Source organism: Leptonychotes weddellii, chromosome 15, assembly GCF_054177405.1.
Source record: "Leptonychotes weddellii isolate Sample4059 chromosome 15, ASM5417740v2, whole genome shotgun sequence".
Lineage (NCBI taxonomy): Eukaryota > Metazoa > Chordata > Mammalia > Carnivora > Phocidae > Leptonychotes > Leptonychotes weddellii.
Window position 1 is genome coordinate 18449235 of NC_138383.1, and position 15698 is coordinate 18464932.

Consider the following 15698-nt stretch of genomic DNA (forward strand, 5'->3'; position numbering starts at 1 on the left):
GTACACAAGCCAGTGGCTTTCAGCACATCCACAAAGTGGCACAACCATGACCTTTATCTAGTTCCAGAATATCTGCATCACCCCAAAAGGAAAGCCCCCATACCCATTTGCAGTCACTCCTCATTCCTCCCCACCCCACTCCAGGGAATGCCTAGGAAATGAAAAGAGGTTTGTGAGTAACTGTTCGGGCAACTGGCAGCACCGAGATCACCTTACAAGGAACTCCCTCCTCATCGACTGTTTGAAATTTAAAGTTGCTCTCTCAAATAGCACGTAAAAAGGAAACCCAAACCACAGGGTACTAGAACATTACAGCCACGAGAATTCCAAGAGATGGGAGTAGATGGTCAAAATCAAACAAAGATAAATTATAGGCTTGTCCAGATGGTCCCTGTCATAGGCTGACTGTGACCCCTTGCCTAAGTATGGCTGAAATAATTTAGGTGTTTGTACCCTGGTTTAGTATCTGACTCCCCGGCTAGAGTATAGCCTCCAGGAGGAGGAAGGTGGGCTTTGACTTGTTTGTTGCTGATCTGTACTGAGTGAGTCCTCCAGAAATGGGAATGAATGAGTGAACACGGCCAGAGAGTGGGCAGTGGGTTCTGGGCTTGAAAGAGAAGTTGAGGCTGGAAACAGTGTTAGGATCATGACCCAGGGTGAGGCTGCCAAGGGAGAGGCACTGAAGGCCAAGACTGTCTTCGTCCCTTTGGAACTCCTACACTTGGAGAATGGAGGGATGGAAGGTCCAAGCAGGTGGAGAGGTCACAGGGTGCCGAGTGGGAGACCTTACTGGATAATCAAAGAGGGCTGGTGTATGGTGCCCAATGCTGCAGGAAACAATTGTAGGACACGAGGACGTCCGAGGCCCTGTCCGTCTTCCCCTCCTGGAACGTAGTGTCCATATGGGCAGGGATCTCTGTTCAGTGCTACATCCCCAGCGCCTCAAAGGGTGGCTGGTCCATACGCAATGCTGAATAGATGTTTACTGAATGAATGAATGACTCATGCTATGAGAAGTTTAAAATTAGCAGGCTTAGCTTTTGTAATATCATGATTTTCTCTCTTTCCTTTGCGTTTCTACTTGGCAGAGCAGGAGGGAAAGGGTGAATTAAACCAGTGGTCTTGGGGGATGTGGTTTTGCCTCCCAGGGGCATTTGACAATGTCTGGAGATAATTTTGGTTGTTGGGCGTTCGTGGGAAGGCGTGCTATCACCAAGTAGTGGGTGGAGGTCCGAGATACTGTTAAACATCCTATGATACACAGGTCAGCCCCCTCTTCCCCAACACATAATTATCTGGGCCCGAATATTAATAGTGCTGAGTTAAGTGAAGCCCCCGGTTACACAAACCCGTGGGAATTATCATAAGCCTGGGCAAGCGCTTTGTGAAGCTGTCCACATGAATGTCTTCTGTCCTACATCCAACAGTAAAGCAACGAAAGCTCTGTCTCAGCGAGTCTGGATTCCTTTGGACTCAAAATCCCTGTCATATCAATCAATAATCTAGAGGACCAACTTGGGAACTTTAGATCTTTTTCATCATATGCCAGGTGTATGTCTGGCATTTTAAGCAAAAAATAATTTGAAGTTGGTAAATTATGATCGGTTCCTTTAAAGTCCAACTTATGATCTGTAATAATCATACCAGGCAAAGACAGCTTTTGACTTTCCCCAGTAAAGAAGTGACAAAACACTGTTTAGATTTAATTAGAAGGAAAAGCATGACTTCAGACAAATTAAAAAGGGATACTGCATCACGTTTGGTTCTGAGAACAAATGTATATATATATTTTTTAAAGATTTTATTTATTTATTTTAGAGAGAGAGAATGAGAGACAGAGAGCATGAGAGGGAGGAGGGTCAGAGGGAGAAGCAGACTCCCCGCCGAGCAGGGAGCCCGATGCGGGACTCGATCCCGAGACTCCAGGATCATGACCTGAGCCGAAGGCAGTCGCTTAACCAACTGAGCCACCCAGGCGCCCTGAGAACAAATGTATATTAAAATGTAGATTTAGGTTTCATTATGTACTTAAAAAACAATCTAATGTTCATTGGGATCCCCTTATATTTGTTATAGCTTTTGTATTATTTTTCCTAGGGGGCGACAGAAGAGAGTTTCAGGCTACTCACATGCAGGCACATTACAAATGGCACTTGAGAGATGCAAGCTGCCTTCAGTTCCAATGAAGGAAAAGTCAAATTAGTTCTAGCTGTCACTGTATTTTCTCCTTTGGCATTGTTTTTGACATCCTGGAGACCTCTTAATCAGATGGATGGGACCTGCAGGTCTGGTGGGCTTCGATGGAGGTGAATGGCTAGATTATCATCACTCATGGGCCACCCCCAGGGGTTCTGTCCTGAGGCTCTGGGGGCTAAGCCCACGCTTGGTACCACTGCAGGGCTCCCCGGCTGATCCCGGTCACAGCCAGGTCTCTGTACCTCTTAGCTAGTGCAATGAACTCTGTCCATATGCAGCTCATACGGTTGCTTTCCACACTTCAACAATTTTTGTGTGTTTTAAATGCACATCTAAAACCATAATGGAGGGGCGCCTGGGTGGCTCAGTCGTTAAGCGTCTGCCTTGGGCTCAGGTCATGGTTCCAGGGTCCTGGGATCGAGCCCCACATCAGGCTCCCTGCTCGGCGGGAAGCCTGCTTCTCCCTCTCCCACTCCCCCTGCTTGTGTTCCCTCTCTCTCTGTCAAATAAATAAATAAAATCTTTAAAAAAAAAACCATAATGGAAAATGCACTTATAAAAATTAGAAGTCCATAAGGCACCCAGCTGGCTCAGTCGGTAGACTCTGTGACTCTTGATCTCGGGGTTGTGAGTTCAAGCCCCACGTTGGGTGTAGAGATTACTTAAACATAAGATCTTAAAAAATAAAAGTCATGTTACTGTCTTTTTTAACCAGCTTGCGGACCTCAATATGAGGTCTCCTCATTTTATGGTTCAAACCGGTGCTTCTCAAGCTTTGTTAAATGCCGATTGTTAAAATGAAGATGGCTTTATGGGGTCTGGGGTCGGGCTTGAAATTCTGTCCTTCCAACGAGCTCCCAGGGGACACTGAGCTGCAGGAGTCTATAGTTCTGTCTCTAAGGTGGACCATGGAACCTACGTAGGTCACGTCTCTCTGCATTGGCCTTGTCCTTGGGCTTGTTTTCTCCTGTTGCACAGAAATGGAGAATCAATTACTTGACACACATGGAATGATGGTCATGTTTATGCTCCACGTTAACACTTTCAACCTCTGTGCTCCCTGTGCTTCCTGTTTTTAGTCAATTGCCCATTCTGGGTATAAATTGGCCATCAAGGACTAAGATTAAAGACAATTTAAACCGGGCAACGGCCCTGGCTGCTGACGCGGGTTGGTGGCTGGCGACAGTGGCTAGGGAACAAGGGAGTCACGCACAGGCTTCTGAGGCTGTGGTCCGGCTGCTGTGTGTGTCCCTTCTGCCCAACACACACTCGGTTTTGGAGCTGTTTAGAAATATCTTTAAATAGTTATTCATTTTCAAAGTCGATATTGGAACAGGCACGTTTCTGCTTGCGATGCTGTACCTGGAAGAACTTCGTTAATCCTGAGGCTTTGTAAGCCTGGGAGGAAACCACAGACCCGTGATTCTTAGCTGGTTTGGGTAGTGGGCTCTTTTAAGAATCTGATAAAAGGGGCGCCTGGGTGGCTCAGTTGGTTAAGCGACTGCCTTCGGCTCAGGTCATGATCCTGGAGTCCCTGGATCGAGTCCCGCATCGGGCTCCCTGCTCAGCAGGGAGCCTGCTTCTCCCTCTGACCCTCCCCCTTCTCATGTACTCTCTCTCTATCATTCTCGCTCTCTCAAGTGAATAAATAAATCTTTAAAAAAAAAAAAAAGAATCTGATAAAAGCTGTGGACGGTCTTGCCAGAAAATAACCACATGTACGTTACACACAAAACCTCAGGGGTTGGTTTCTCAGATGCTGGTAACCAAGTTCTGACCCTTGGCCACCCCCTTCTCAAACCATCTTAAATACAGTACTCCTGATTGTTTTCTCTGAAGCTTAGCTCTGGTAATGCTCTCTCCACCGCATGTTTCCTCAATAGCTCCCCATCAGCCACAGTAGTGTTCCCCCAGTGTGGTTTGTGGCCCTCCCATATGAATTGGCCGATGCTGATGCTGGTTAAAATAGCAGGTTCCTGGGCCCCACATCAGAAGAACCTCTGGATCAGAGTCTCTGGCTCTAGAGGGGGGCATTTCCTGGAGCACTGTGGGCCAGGCATTCTGACCTCAGAGGCTCTGTTGTACCTCATACCAAGTGAATAAAATGCATCCATGGGCCAAATAGACATTTTCTGTAGTTTTTTGTGAAAGACATAAATTTTATAAATCTGAGTTTTGTTAAAAATAATATCGTTCTTGGGGCGCCTGGGTGGCTCAGTCTGTTAAACATCTGCCTTCGACTCAGGTCATTGTCCTGGGGTCCTGGGATGGGGCCCCGCATCCAGCTCCCTGCTCAGTAGGGGGCCTGCTTCTCCCTCTGCCACTCCCCCTGCCTGTGTTCTGTCAAATAAATGAATAAAATCTAAAAAAAAATATTGTTCTTGGGGCACGTGGGTGCTGTCGGTTAAGCATCCGACTCTTGATCTCAACTGAGGCCTTGATCTCAAGGTTTTGAGTTCAAGCCCTGCATTGGGCTCCATGCTGAGCATGGAGCCTACTTAAAAAAAGTGTTCTTTCTCTAGAAAATTTTATTATATTTACATATACAAGAATTATATTGCAGCGATAGCCAGTGTTACCTCTTATAGTGTTAAACACTTACCCATTCTGAGTTTTGCAATTTTGGGTCAAATTTTGTAGGCCCTTGAAAAACAGGTGGGATTGTTCCACTAACACCCAGTTGAGCCTAACTATCCTGGGGTGGGGGGGGGGGCTAGAATCTGAAATTTTTTTTTTTTAAGATTTTTATTTATTTGACAGAGAGAGACACAGTGAGAGAGGGAACACAAGCAGGGGGAGTGGGAGAGGGAGAAGCAGGCCTCCCGCGGAGCAGGGAGCCTGATGCACGGCTCGATCCCAGGACCCTGGGATCATGACCTGAGCCGAAGGCAGACGCTTAATGACTGAGCCACCCAGGCGCCCTAGAATCTGAATTTTTAACAACCTTCCCCAGAACAGTGTTTCATGAATATTTGAATTAGGAGGATTTAAGAGAGTCCAAGCGAAGATATGGCCAAAGCCTCACACTACTTGCTAATTCTGAAATAATGTGTACCTCCTGAAAAGTTAAAGATTAGTCAGGGAGCTCTTCATTTCAAAGCCTTATGAACAGTAAACTGTGTTTTGAGACTCACGCCACAAGGGGGCAGCATCCAGGACGGTAAACAAGGAGCGGGTCAATTCCAGAGCTAGTTGGTAGAATGTTTAGTTCCCAAATATATCGTGTTTCTTTATTTATAGGTAAACTTTGAATAGGCTTTAAAGCAGTTTTTGTGGATTCCTGTGCAGTTTTAGCTGACCAGTATTCATTTTGTCTTGCTAACACATTTTTTTTTTTTTTTTAAAGATTTTATTTACTTGACAGACACGAGAGGGAGGGAACACAAGCAGGGGGAGAGGGAGAGGGAGAAGCTGGCTTCCCACCGAGCAGGGAGCCCGATGCGGGGCTGGGATCATGACCTGAGCCAAAGGCAGATGGTTGATGACTCAGCCACCCAGGCGCCCTAACGCAGTTTTAAGGACCTTTGAGTCTGTGTCTGCTTGTCCCTGTGGCAGAGGGGTGAGCCTGGGTCGGGGCAGGGAGAGTGAGCGGAGAGAGGGGGGAAGTAGGAGAGGGAAGGGGAGAAGGGCAGCCAGAAGAGTGAGGAGGCAGAGAGGAGACTGGGGCGGGAGAGAGGAACCAACAGCCCAGAGCTGGGAGACACTCCTCACCATCTGCTCTTCGCTGTGACTCTTACGCAGACTAACCTCTGAATGTTTTCAGCTTGTGGCGCAGCCCACTGCGACCTCACACCAGCCTTCCAGCCCTCCTTCCCCTCTGCTGCCTTCTCATTGCCTCTGTGCGGGCTCAGCTGCATCACTTCTCTGAATCCGTCTTATAACGGGGCTGAGTTCCTACTGTTTAGAGGCCAGTGTACCCTGTAGGCACTTAGCACAGGCCTGACATACAGTGGGAGACAATACGGGGTCATTTCTGCTCTATGTAAGGCCTTTGTTCCAGCCAAACGGTCCTACCTCAGGGCCCTCATAGACACTGGGTGCTCCCACCTCTGGGTCTTGACTCCTCCGACCCGAATGCCCTGCTTCATTTGGCACCTCTTTTATGAAGCTTTTCCTGGCCCCCTTGGGTGTGGATGGGGTGAGGAAGATTTGCCAGTCCCAGAAACCTGTGGCTGCTTTCTGCCTCATGTTCAAGGCTCTGTGCGGGTCCTTCCTATCAGGCCATTTGCTTCCCGAACACAGGGTGTTGTCCTGATTGCTTTTGTGTGCCCCGTGATTCTCCACTCTACACTGCATGTACCATCTCTGTAAAATGGTAGAGCTATTTAAATTGTGAATGTGTAGGTTATCTGGTGGGAAGGGCAGAAGGCAGAGATCCTGGGTTCTGGATGAAACTCTTAACACTGATTGGCCCTGCAGATTTCCCCCATCAAATGGGCACAACTATGCTTTATTTCAGGCCTGAGATACTGAATTAGGGTGTTCACAAACCCGCCATGCTCACAGGGAGTTGCTTTGATTGGTTCTACATATGGTTGGTTGATTTAATACCGATGTTGCTAGCTTAACTCAGAATCATGTCATTCTAGAAAACTTAATTCCTTAAAAGGCAAGAGTTTTCTCAATAGCCTAGCACAGGACCTACCCATCTACATGATTCCGTTTTGTCTTCTGATTGTGGTCTTCTGTGGGTTTGGCCGCCAAGGTTGCTTCTAGAAGTTTTTGAAGAATAGCTCTTCTGCTCTACAGTCAAATCTTAGATTTACAACCATCACCAAATGTTACAATGCCATTATGTTTAGTGCCAACTGGTGAAATTCTGTTTGCTAAACAGATGTTTTTGTAGGACCTTGTGTTACACCATGTCTACCTCCCAGATTACAGTCCTCTTCTCAGGGCAGCTGCCACATCTCAGCCTTCCATCTCCTCTCCTTCCAGGTCGGCCTCTGTACAGACTCACAAGGCTGCCCATCTACAGGAGGATGGTGATTCAAGTGTCGATTCCTCAGACTACTCTCTGCAGTTTGAAGCCTGTGTTTTATGATCTGAAATTGGTACCAATTCATGATCCACATGCTAGAATTTTAGAATGAATGGAGCCAGGAACAGATGTCCACATATTCACTGTCCTGTCGAAGGAAGGCCTCTGGACAGTTTATTTCAGCAATACTTCTATAGTCACTGAACTTTGTTGCACTATAAACCTACTCCCGGGGCACCTGGGTGGCTCAGTTGTTGAGCATCTGCCTTTGGCTCAGATCATGATCCCAGCATCCTGGGATCAAGCCCCAATTCGGGCTCTCTGCTCCGCAGGAAGCCTGCTTCTCCCTCTCCCCCTGTGTTCCTGCTCTCGCTGTCAAATAAAATCTTTAATTAAAAAAAAAAAAAAACCTATTCCCTGGAAAAGGCACTTTTGTATACCTCCTAGGGGTGTGAGGATTAGATCAAGTCCCACACCAGGTCTGTCCCTTTGTTACAGCATTTAAGCCAAGATCCTGTCACTGAGGGGACTCGAGGGTTTCCAACCAAACTGCTCCATCAACTCACAAGGCAAGTTCCTCCAGAGCCACCAAGCAGGGACAGCCACCACCACTACATCTGTCCACCATGCCTGCAACACAGCTGACCTGTGGGCAACTTGGGAAGGACAAGCTCACTAAAGGTTTTCTTGGCCAAGAGGTGGAGGCCCCAGGTGAAGTTGGGCTGTGGGTGTAGACTATCCTTCACTGCCCATTTCTGTGGTTCCTTCACACATACGAGCCTGATTATACATAAAATACAATCTGCAAGTCAGGTGTTTCTGAAAACAAGTTTTATTTAAATAAGGGTTTAAATACATTACATAACATTAAAACTGAAGGAAAAAATAAACCAAAACCAGTCTGTTACTTCACATGGCATTGGGCAGCTGTTGCTAGGAAGTTGCAAGCTCTACAGCTAGCTACATGACTGATACATCAGTTTGAAGTTTGTTCCCTTGTCAAAAGTTTAACTCCTATGAAGGCTGGCCTCACATTCTGGTGTTTGGACATCGATTAGCTAGGACAGATCTGGTCAAAAAGACCTTGGTGGCAAGTCAGATGTCCTATCACGCCTCACTAGAGGGAAGGTGGCCGCTCTAAGCTCTGCCCACCTGGTCAGGTTGGAGACACCAGGGATCTTTCTTTGACTACCAGTGACTCCCTGTAGCAGCACAGCTGTGGTTGCGGTCTTACCCCATCCTGTCCTCTCAGCTTCACCGTGGGCTGTTCAGGTGGTGACATTCTCTTAGGGCAGGGAACTCTGAAGAGGGAGAGCCGAGGAGCTTCTGGCCAGACATAGCCATCTGTGATCTTGGGGCTCTGTGCTGGACCGAAACATCACATTACTGCTTGGTTTCAGGCCGGACACTGCCAGGCGCCTACTGCTTGACCTCTGTTTAAATGAGGGACTTCAAGACTAGACAGCATGGCTCTTTTCAGTTTATTGCATGAAGGAGTTACACTAGTCCAAGTTAAAAGCAGACCCCAAATGGTTACATTATACAAGCTGTGAGGTTTTTAAACTTGTGACAAGGGACAGAAGGGAAATTCTACTCATTGCAAGGAAATCCTCACTTAAGCTTCAGTGAGCCAAAAGCACTTAAAACCCATGAACCTTCAGCTGGTCGTCCTTAGCCAGTCCAATCTGCAAAGAAAAAAGGACAAAGTTATAATAGGGGATATGAAGAGAATTAAAGTCCCCATTTCTGATGGCAACAACTTTGCTTGCTTCTACAATAGGCAAGAAAACTCCAAGAGCCTAGGCACACACTTTGACCACTATGAGCACAATGGTTCTTAACTCAGGTTATACCGTTAAGAACCAATGATGTAACAGGATTTTAGCACTTAGGAATAGCCAGCCAGACATCCTCTTTTAGTATCTGTGTGTAATTTAAAATGGCATCTTTAAAGTAGATCCACGTACAGGGCATCTGGCTGGCTCAGTTGTAGAGCATGCAACTCTTCACCTTGGGGTTTTGAGTTCAGACCCCACATTGGGTTTAAGTAGAGATTACTTAAAAAAAAAAAAAAAAAAACAGTAACCAAAAAAACCAGATCCATGTAAAGGGTGATTTAAGGCAGGTAAGTCCTTAAAAAAGAAATACTCGTGTATATATTTCGAAACTCAACTGTTGTTTTGTAGAGCTTTAACAGACTAGGCACGATCTGATAGTGGCCAGGACAGAGGCACAAATGAATTATGAAGAAGTGACTGAACTCACCTCTACCAGGAACTGGCATATGTTCTTGCGCTGGTCACCCTGTAGCTGAATTACTTCTCCATATTCTGGATGCTCAATCACAGTACCATTGCAGGCAAATTTCTGCAAACACCAACAAAGCAAAACAAATTAGGCCAAGCAACAGTCCTAGTGCACTAACAATCTCTAATGAGAAGCAATACAAGTCAGCACCCCTACCAGAGCAAGTTAAATGTGATTTTCCTACAATCTCATTGAAGACCTACCTTCTTAAACGCCTTCACTAGTTTCTTTTTATCGTAATCATCAGCGATCCCTTGGACAGTAGTAAGGGTCTTCCTGCCGTTTCTCTGTTGAATTCTTATATGGATATAATCCTCAGTGCCAGCAGGAAGCAGATCATCACCCTTACTTGCATCAGCAAAGGGGTCTGGGAAGAAACATCAAGCTCGTTTAGAGCTGCTGGGGCTTAAGTGCCACTGCCACTCTCCCAATGGATCATTTTTGCACGCGCGGAAACTAACACTGAAATCGCCAGGGCCTAGGTCACGTCAGATCTGTCCTTGCTGGCTGACCGCGAACGGGTCAGTCCGGGCCGGCCGGCTTCCCCAGCGCCGGGGAAAGCCTGGGCCTTCTGCCCCAGGCCCGCCCTCGGAAGACGATCACGTGCCGGGGGAGCCTGGGCGGGCGGGCGGACGGGCGGGCAGCGCCCCACCCGGCTGATGCAACCGGCCGGAACCCGACCACCAAGGCGGGGCCAAGCTTCCCGCCCCATTGGCGGGAGCGTTTGTCACTTAGGAAGACACCGCCTCTCACTCCCGGCTCCGTGACAACGGCGATTACGTAACGGACGTGACGCAGGGGTGGCGGGAGGGGGCGGGTGTGGCCCAAGGCGGCCTGGGAGCCATTAGTAAATGCGCCACCCGAGACGCCGGGCCGCCCAAGGGCTGCCTCGCTGGCCGCTCCTTCCGGTCGCGCTTTAAGGGCAGATCCCAGGGCCCGGGTCAAAGCCCCGCTTCCTACGAGCCCGGACACCTTCCCTCAGCCTATGTTTACGAAAGCCCGGAACACCGGCAGGTTTCCGGGCCCCGTCTCCGGGCCCGAAGCACTTCGCCGCCCCACCCAGGCTTTTCTCCCCACGGGACCTTTCCGCAGCTTACCGAAAGAGTGGAGGTTCTGGATAGCGGACATACGATACGATTCCTTTTCCTCGGTGGAAACGGCCTGCGGAAGGCGGCGGCGGGAGAAGGCGGGCGGGGGGGACGGAGCGTCGGGAAGCGAGGGGGCTCAAGGGGGAGGCTGCTGAGTCCTCGGCGGCGGCTCAGTGACTGGGGCGAAGGGGCGGTGCCTGTATTCACTTATATAGCCGCCCCTGTGACGCCAGCGCGCTGCCCTCACGTCCCGGCCCCACCCACGGCGTCGTGGCCTCAGCGCCCGGACGCCGGCGCTTCCGATTGGTCCGGGGCGGGGACGCGGGACGGCGCTTGCGCAGGAAGTCTGCGCTGCGGGAGGGCGTCCTCTCGGTTCCGGGAGAGGTGGAAGGGGGAGGGAAAGGTTGGTCCGTCTAGGCGCTTGCGCAGTGCAGGAGGAAGGTGTCAGGGTGGCGCAGAAAATTGGCGGAGGTTTCGGAAGCGCCTTACCACTTATGTTCTCTGTCTTGACACTATTGCAGCCCTACCTGCTTGGAAGAGAGCGTTTTCATGGGATAGATCGGCACTCCTTAAATGAGACTTAGATGCTGAACCTCCCAAACGCGACGAATTCCCACTATCTCATACTCAGTTACCCACGTAGTCTTACGGATTTAGGGCAGCACTTTCATTTAATCAACACACGGCTGTTAATCAACACACAATAGTATAATGCAAGCCTTAACTTCATCCTTTAGGTGAAGTTACTATTTAGATGAATCTAATCTAAAAATGGATTAATCTACTTTAAAGAAAAAATGCCCTGCTCCTTAGCCTGGGTTCGAGGGAGAGTGACGCTGGTTCTCGGGGCTAAGAATAATTCAGGTACTCGAAGGGTGTCCTGTGTGTCCTCCAAATTGTGTGGGGTAGAACCTTACCAGAGAGGAGTGAAAATATTTTCTTCAAAGCCGTCAACCTTTCTTGCTCTTTCAATATATAAATTTGAAATGTTCTCAGTTGCAAGGGTGAATAGAGTGGATTTAGACACCAAAGGCTTCCAGGAGCCAGACAGGTAAGATAAAGGAATGCAGACAGCCAAGTGTGACGTGACGGGGTGTGGAGGGGGCCCAGGGTGAGGACTAGAGGATATAGCAGCGATGGGCGATGTGAGCCCCAGCTGACACGGAGGGTGGGAAAGAGCCTATTTATGGGGCAGGGTGAGAGCCTACCAGATGAGAAACCCCAAGGAAGGAAAAGTTAGGTGTACTTGATAGTTTGTTTTGATTGCATATTTACTAAGTAACCTTTTGATTAATAATTTGGCTTCCTTGATACCAGGAAGGGGGTAACCATAGCTAGAAGTCATGGGCATCTCAGTCTGATGTCCATCCCAACCTGCCCTCCACCTGGGAGCCTCTACCCTCATAGATGTGGCTGTGCTTGAAAGGGGTTTGCAGAGAGAGAGTGTGAGTGAGTCAGAGCCAACCTTCTCAGTGTGCACACATATTTTGTTATACAAATTTTTAAATTAACAATATGGTCTTGCTTATCATTCTTCCCTTGTAGGAAAAGACCCTTTCTGTGCCATTTTAAAGAAATCCTTTCTCTCCTTTGAGTTTATAAAGATACTCTTTTTGTTGTTGTTTGTTTCAAAAGCTTTATTTTTATATATTTTTTTAAATCTTTTTTTAAAAAGATTTTATTTATTTATTTGACAGAGAGAGAGATAGTGAGAGCAGGAACACAAGCAGTGGGAGTGGGAGAGGGAGAAGCAGGCTTCCTGCTGAGCAGGGAGCCCGATGCGGGGCTCGATCCCAGGACCCTGGGATCATGACCTGCAGAAGGCAGACACTTAATGACTGAGCCACTCAGGCACCCCTTTATATTGTTATTTATTATTATTTTTTAAAGATTTATTTATTTGAGAGAGAGAGAGAAAGAGAGAGAGGGCATGAGAGGGGAGGGGCAGAGGGGGAGGGAGAAAGAATCTGAAGCAGATTCTGCACTGAGCTCAGAGCCCAATGCAGGGGTCCATCCCTTGACCCTGATATCATGACCTGAGCCGAAACCAAGAGTCAGTGGCTTAACTGACTGAGCCACCCAGGCGCCCCTATTTTATTATTTAGAGAGAGAGAGAGCTTGAGTGGGGGGCAGAGCAGAGGGAGAGAGAGAATCTTAAACAGGCTCCACACCCAGCGTGGGGCTTGATCTCAAGACCTTGAAATCATGACCTGAGCTGAAATTAAGAGTCAGACACTTAACTGGCTGAGCCACGCAGGCACTCCTGTTTGCTTTGAAAATTTTAAAGCTTTACTTTTACCTTTTATTTACTTTTATTTTTAATATTTTAAAGATTATTTATTATTTGAGAGAGAGAGCACAAGGGTGGGGACAGGGAGAGGGAGAAGCAAACTCCTTGCTGAGCGGGGAGCCAGACACAGGGCTCGATCCCAGGACCCTGAGATCATGACCTGAGCCGAAGGCAGACGCTTAACTGACTAAGCACCCAGGCACCCCTACTTTTACCTTTTAGGTCTTTAAGCCACCCAGAATTGATTTATGTGTGTGGTGTGAGACAGGGATCTGATTTTCTTCCTATATGGATAGCCCCTTGTTCCAGCACCATTTATTGAATAACATATAATTTCCCCACTGATTCATGCCTTTTTTGTCATACTCAGGTTTCCATTTGTGTGTGGGCTTGTTTTTGGAGTCTCTCTTCTGTTGCACTCATCTGTTTATCCCAAAGCCACACTCCCTTAATGATAGGAGATCTGCCAAAAGTCTTGATGTCCAATAGGATGAGCTCCTCCATTTGGTCCTAGTTCCCCTTTCAGCCTTGTGGCCTATCACCACTCCCCACATTCCACACCACCGCAGTTCTTTTTTTTTTTTTTTTTAAAGATTTTATTTATTTATTTGACAGAGAGAGACACAGCGAGAGAGGGAACACAAGCAGGGGGAGTGGGAGAGGGAGAAGCAGGCTTCCCACGGAGCAGGGAGCCCGATGCGGGGCTCGATCCCAGGACCCTGGGATCATGACCTGAGCTGAAGGCAGACGCTTAACGACTGAGCTACCCAGGTGCCCCCACATCACCGCAGTTCTATGAAGCACCCTGAACTTTCTCACCTCAGGGGGTTTGTACAAAGGCTCTCCCTTTGCTTGCTACATTCTTTTGTCTTTTTTTGTGTGATGTCTCCCACTCATCCATCAGGACTCAGCTGGGACTATCAGTTCTTTTGATAAGACTGCGTTTGCAGCCTTTTCTGTGCCCCCACCTCCTCTATTTTGGCATTTATCACACTGCATTTGGCTCGCCTGTTCCTTGAACTGGCTACATAATTTGCTGGGCCCAGTACAAAATAAAAAATGTGAGGCCCTTTGCTCAAAAATGGTTAAGAATTTCAAGACAGTGACAGCAGAGCATTAAACCAAACATGCGGTGCTTCCAAGCATGGGGCCCCATGTGACTGTGCAGGTTGCATGCCCTTGAATCGGGCTCTGCCCCTTCCGTTATTTGTCTCCTGCTGGGCTGTGAGCTCAAAGAGCAAGGTGCATGCCTATCTCCTCTGTGGCCTATGTGCAGTAAATTCCTGGCACACAGTGGGTGCCCAATGCTTGTCGAATGAACATGCGGACATACATTGTAGGTGCTCAGTTACTTGGAATGGCCAATCCCTGACTCCAGGCTGTAACCTCTGCTATCCTATTAGAGAGTCCTGGCGTGGAGGACTGAGAAAAAATCCTTTTGAGAAATCTGACTCTGGTCTCCAAAGAAAGCTTCTAATCTGGCCTCCTGGCTCAGGGCAGAGAGGATAGCCCTCAGTCAGCCACATCCCCCAGCTTCTCTTGCAAGGACGCAGTGCCCGGTGGCAGACCTGACCTCAGTGCTCTGTAAACAGCTATCACCACAAACACACACAGGCTTTGCCCCAGGCAGGAGGCAGTGCAGAGGGCAGGCCTGGAGCGAGTGGTCGGGGAAGCAGGAGACCCAGTTCTTGATGACCGCCCGTTTCCTGGGTGATCCTGTTCACCTCTCAGGGCTTTCATTTTATCCCCATAAGAGGAGGAGCGGGTGACTTCTAAGGCTTTTGCGAGCTCTAAAGTCCAAAGCTCTGTGTTTCCAGGCTGGGAGCATTTCCAAGGAGGGTCTGCAAGAGTCCACAGTCCAATGCAGAGGTTGTCCCAGCCCTGGGAGCTTGGGGAGTAATGATGGGGCTAGGGCATACTTGTCTGAAGGTGACAGCTGAGCCTACTGTGAACACTAGCTTATTGGTTACCGTGCTCCCATGTCCTGACCCAGCAGCCAGGGGCAGGGGACAGCGCATGGGCTCTGGAGTACCTGACCCTGAGTATCATCTGCCACCTCTTCCTGCTGGTGGGTGGGGGGTGTTCCGTCCCTCCCAGCCTCCATTCTCTTATCTGTACAAAGGGATAAAGATGTCTTTCTCTTGCCCTCTCTTTTCAGAGGATTTCAAGAGGAGAATATGTGTGATGGGGTAACATGTAGCGTTATGAAATCACTGAATAGTTTACGCCAGAGTCCCAGAAATGAAAGGGGAGAGAGAGAGCCCCTGAGAACAGCAGGGGACAGGAGCAAGTCCCTCAGAACGGGATGGGACAGAGGTGGGTGCTTCTTCGTGGTGATCTCCTTAGGCTGTGTGGCAAGGGTACGGCTGTGTGGGACCCCTGAGGACCCTCAGCCCCAAGAAGAATTCCCCAGGGCCCCAAACTTGGCATAGAAGCAGCAGAGTCTCCCACCAGGAATGAGTCACATCCTCTGGGGCAATGGGTGTCTTCTTGATAACTCGGGCAGATGGATGGTCTGGTCCAAGGGGCCTTCCTATAGCTCTTTATCCTGCCCCCCAGCGGCCTCCTGAGTCTGTAGTTTGGCCATCCAGGTGGCCCTGCCCAGGGGAGGGGAACCAGGGGCTCTGGCTCTATCCCCCTGCCCAAGCAAGGCCACCTCTCCCTCATCCCATCTACAGGGGATTCCCCAGAGGCAGGGGAGGAGGAAGAGGAGGAGGGAGAAGAGGAGAAGGAGCAGAAGATGAGGTAGAAGGGAAGATGCTCTGAACTGAGTGGGGGTTCCCACCTTGGATTGGCAGAAGTGAGTCCCTGGCAAGGGCAGGAAACACGAGAGCAA

The 15698-nt window shown here is 48.8% G+C and overlaps 2 protein-coding genes across 2 annotated transcripts in view; both read right to left on the reverse strand.

Moving 5' to 3' along the window:
- The window catches only part of LOC102742731 (keratin, type I cytoskeletal 19), a 187875-nt gene that overhangs the window by 45266 nt on the left and 126911 nt on the right, over window positions 1-15698 (reverse strand). The window lies entirely within an intron of this gene.
- Window positions 7992-10768, reverse strand: EIF1 (eukaryotic translation initiation factor 1). The gene is made up of 4 exons (XM_006744367.2): window positions 10582-10768; window positions 9688-9851; window positions 9443-9544; window positions 7992-8862 (listed from the first exon to the last, which is right to left on the reverse strand). The coding sequence occupies exons 1-4, from the start codon at window positions 10610-10612 to the stop codon at window positions 8818-8820; spliced, it is 342 nt and encodes a 113-aa protein (XP_006744430.1). The 5' UTR covers window positions 10613-10768; the 3' UTR covers window positions 7992-8817.

Excerpts from the sequence above, each read along its gene's own strand:
- EIF1 (XM_006744367.2), bottom strand. The coding sequence starts at position 10,612 with ATGTCCGCTATCCAGAACCTCCACTCTTTCG. Across the intron at positions 9,852-10,581 it reads CCAGAACCTCCACTCTTTCG|ACCCCTTTGCTGATGCAAGT; the intron begins GTAAGCTGCGGA and ends GTTTCTTCCCAG. Across the intron at positions 8,863-9,442 it reads TATGCCAGTTCCTGGTAGAG|ATTGGACTGGCTAAGGACGA; the intron begins GTGAGTTCAGTC and ends TTTTCTTTGCAG.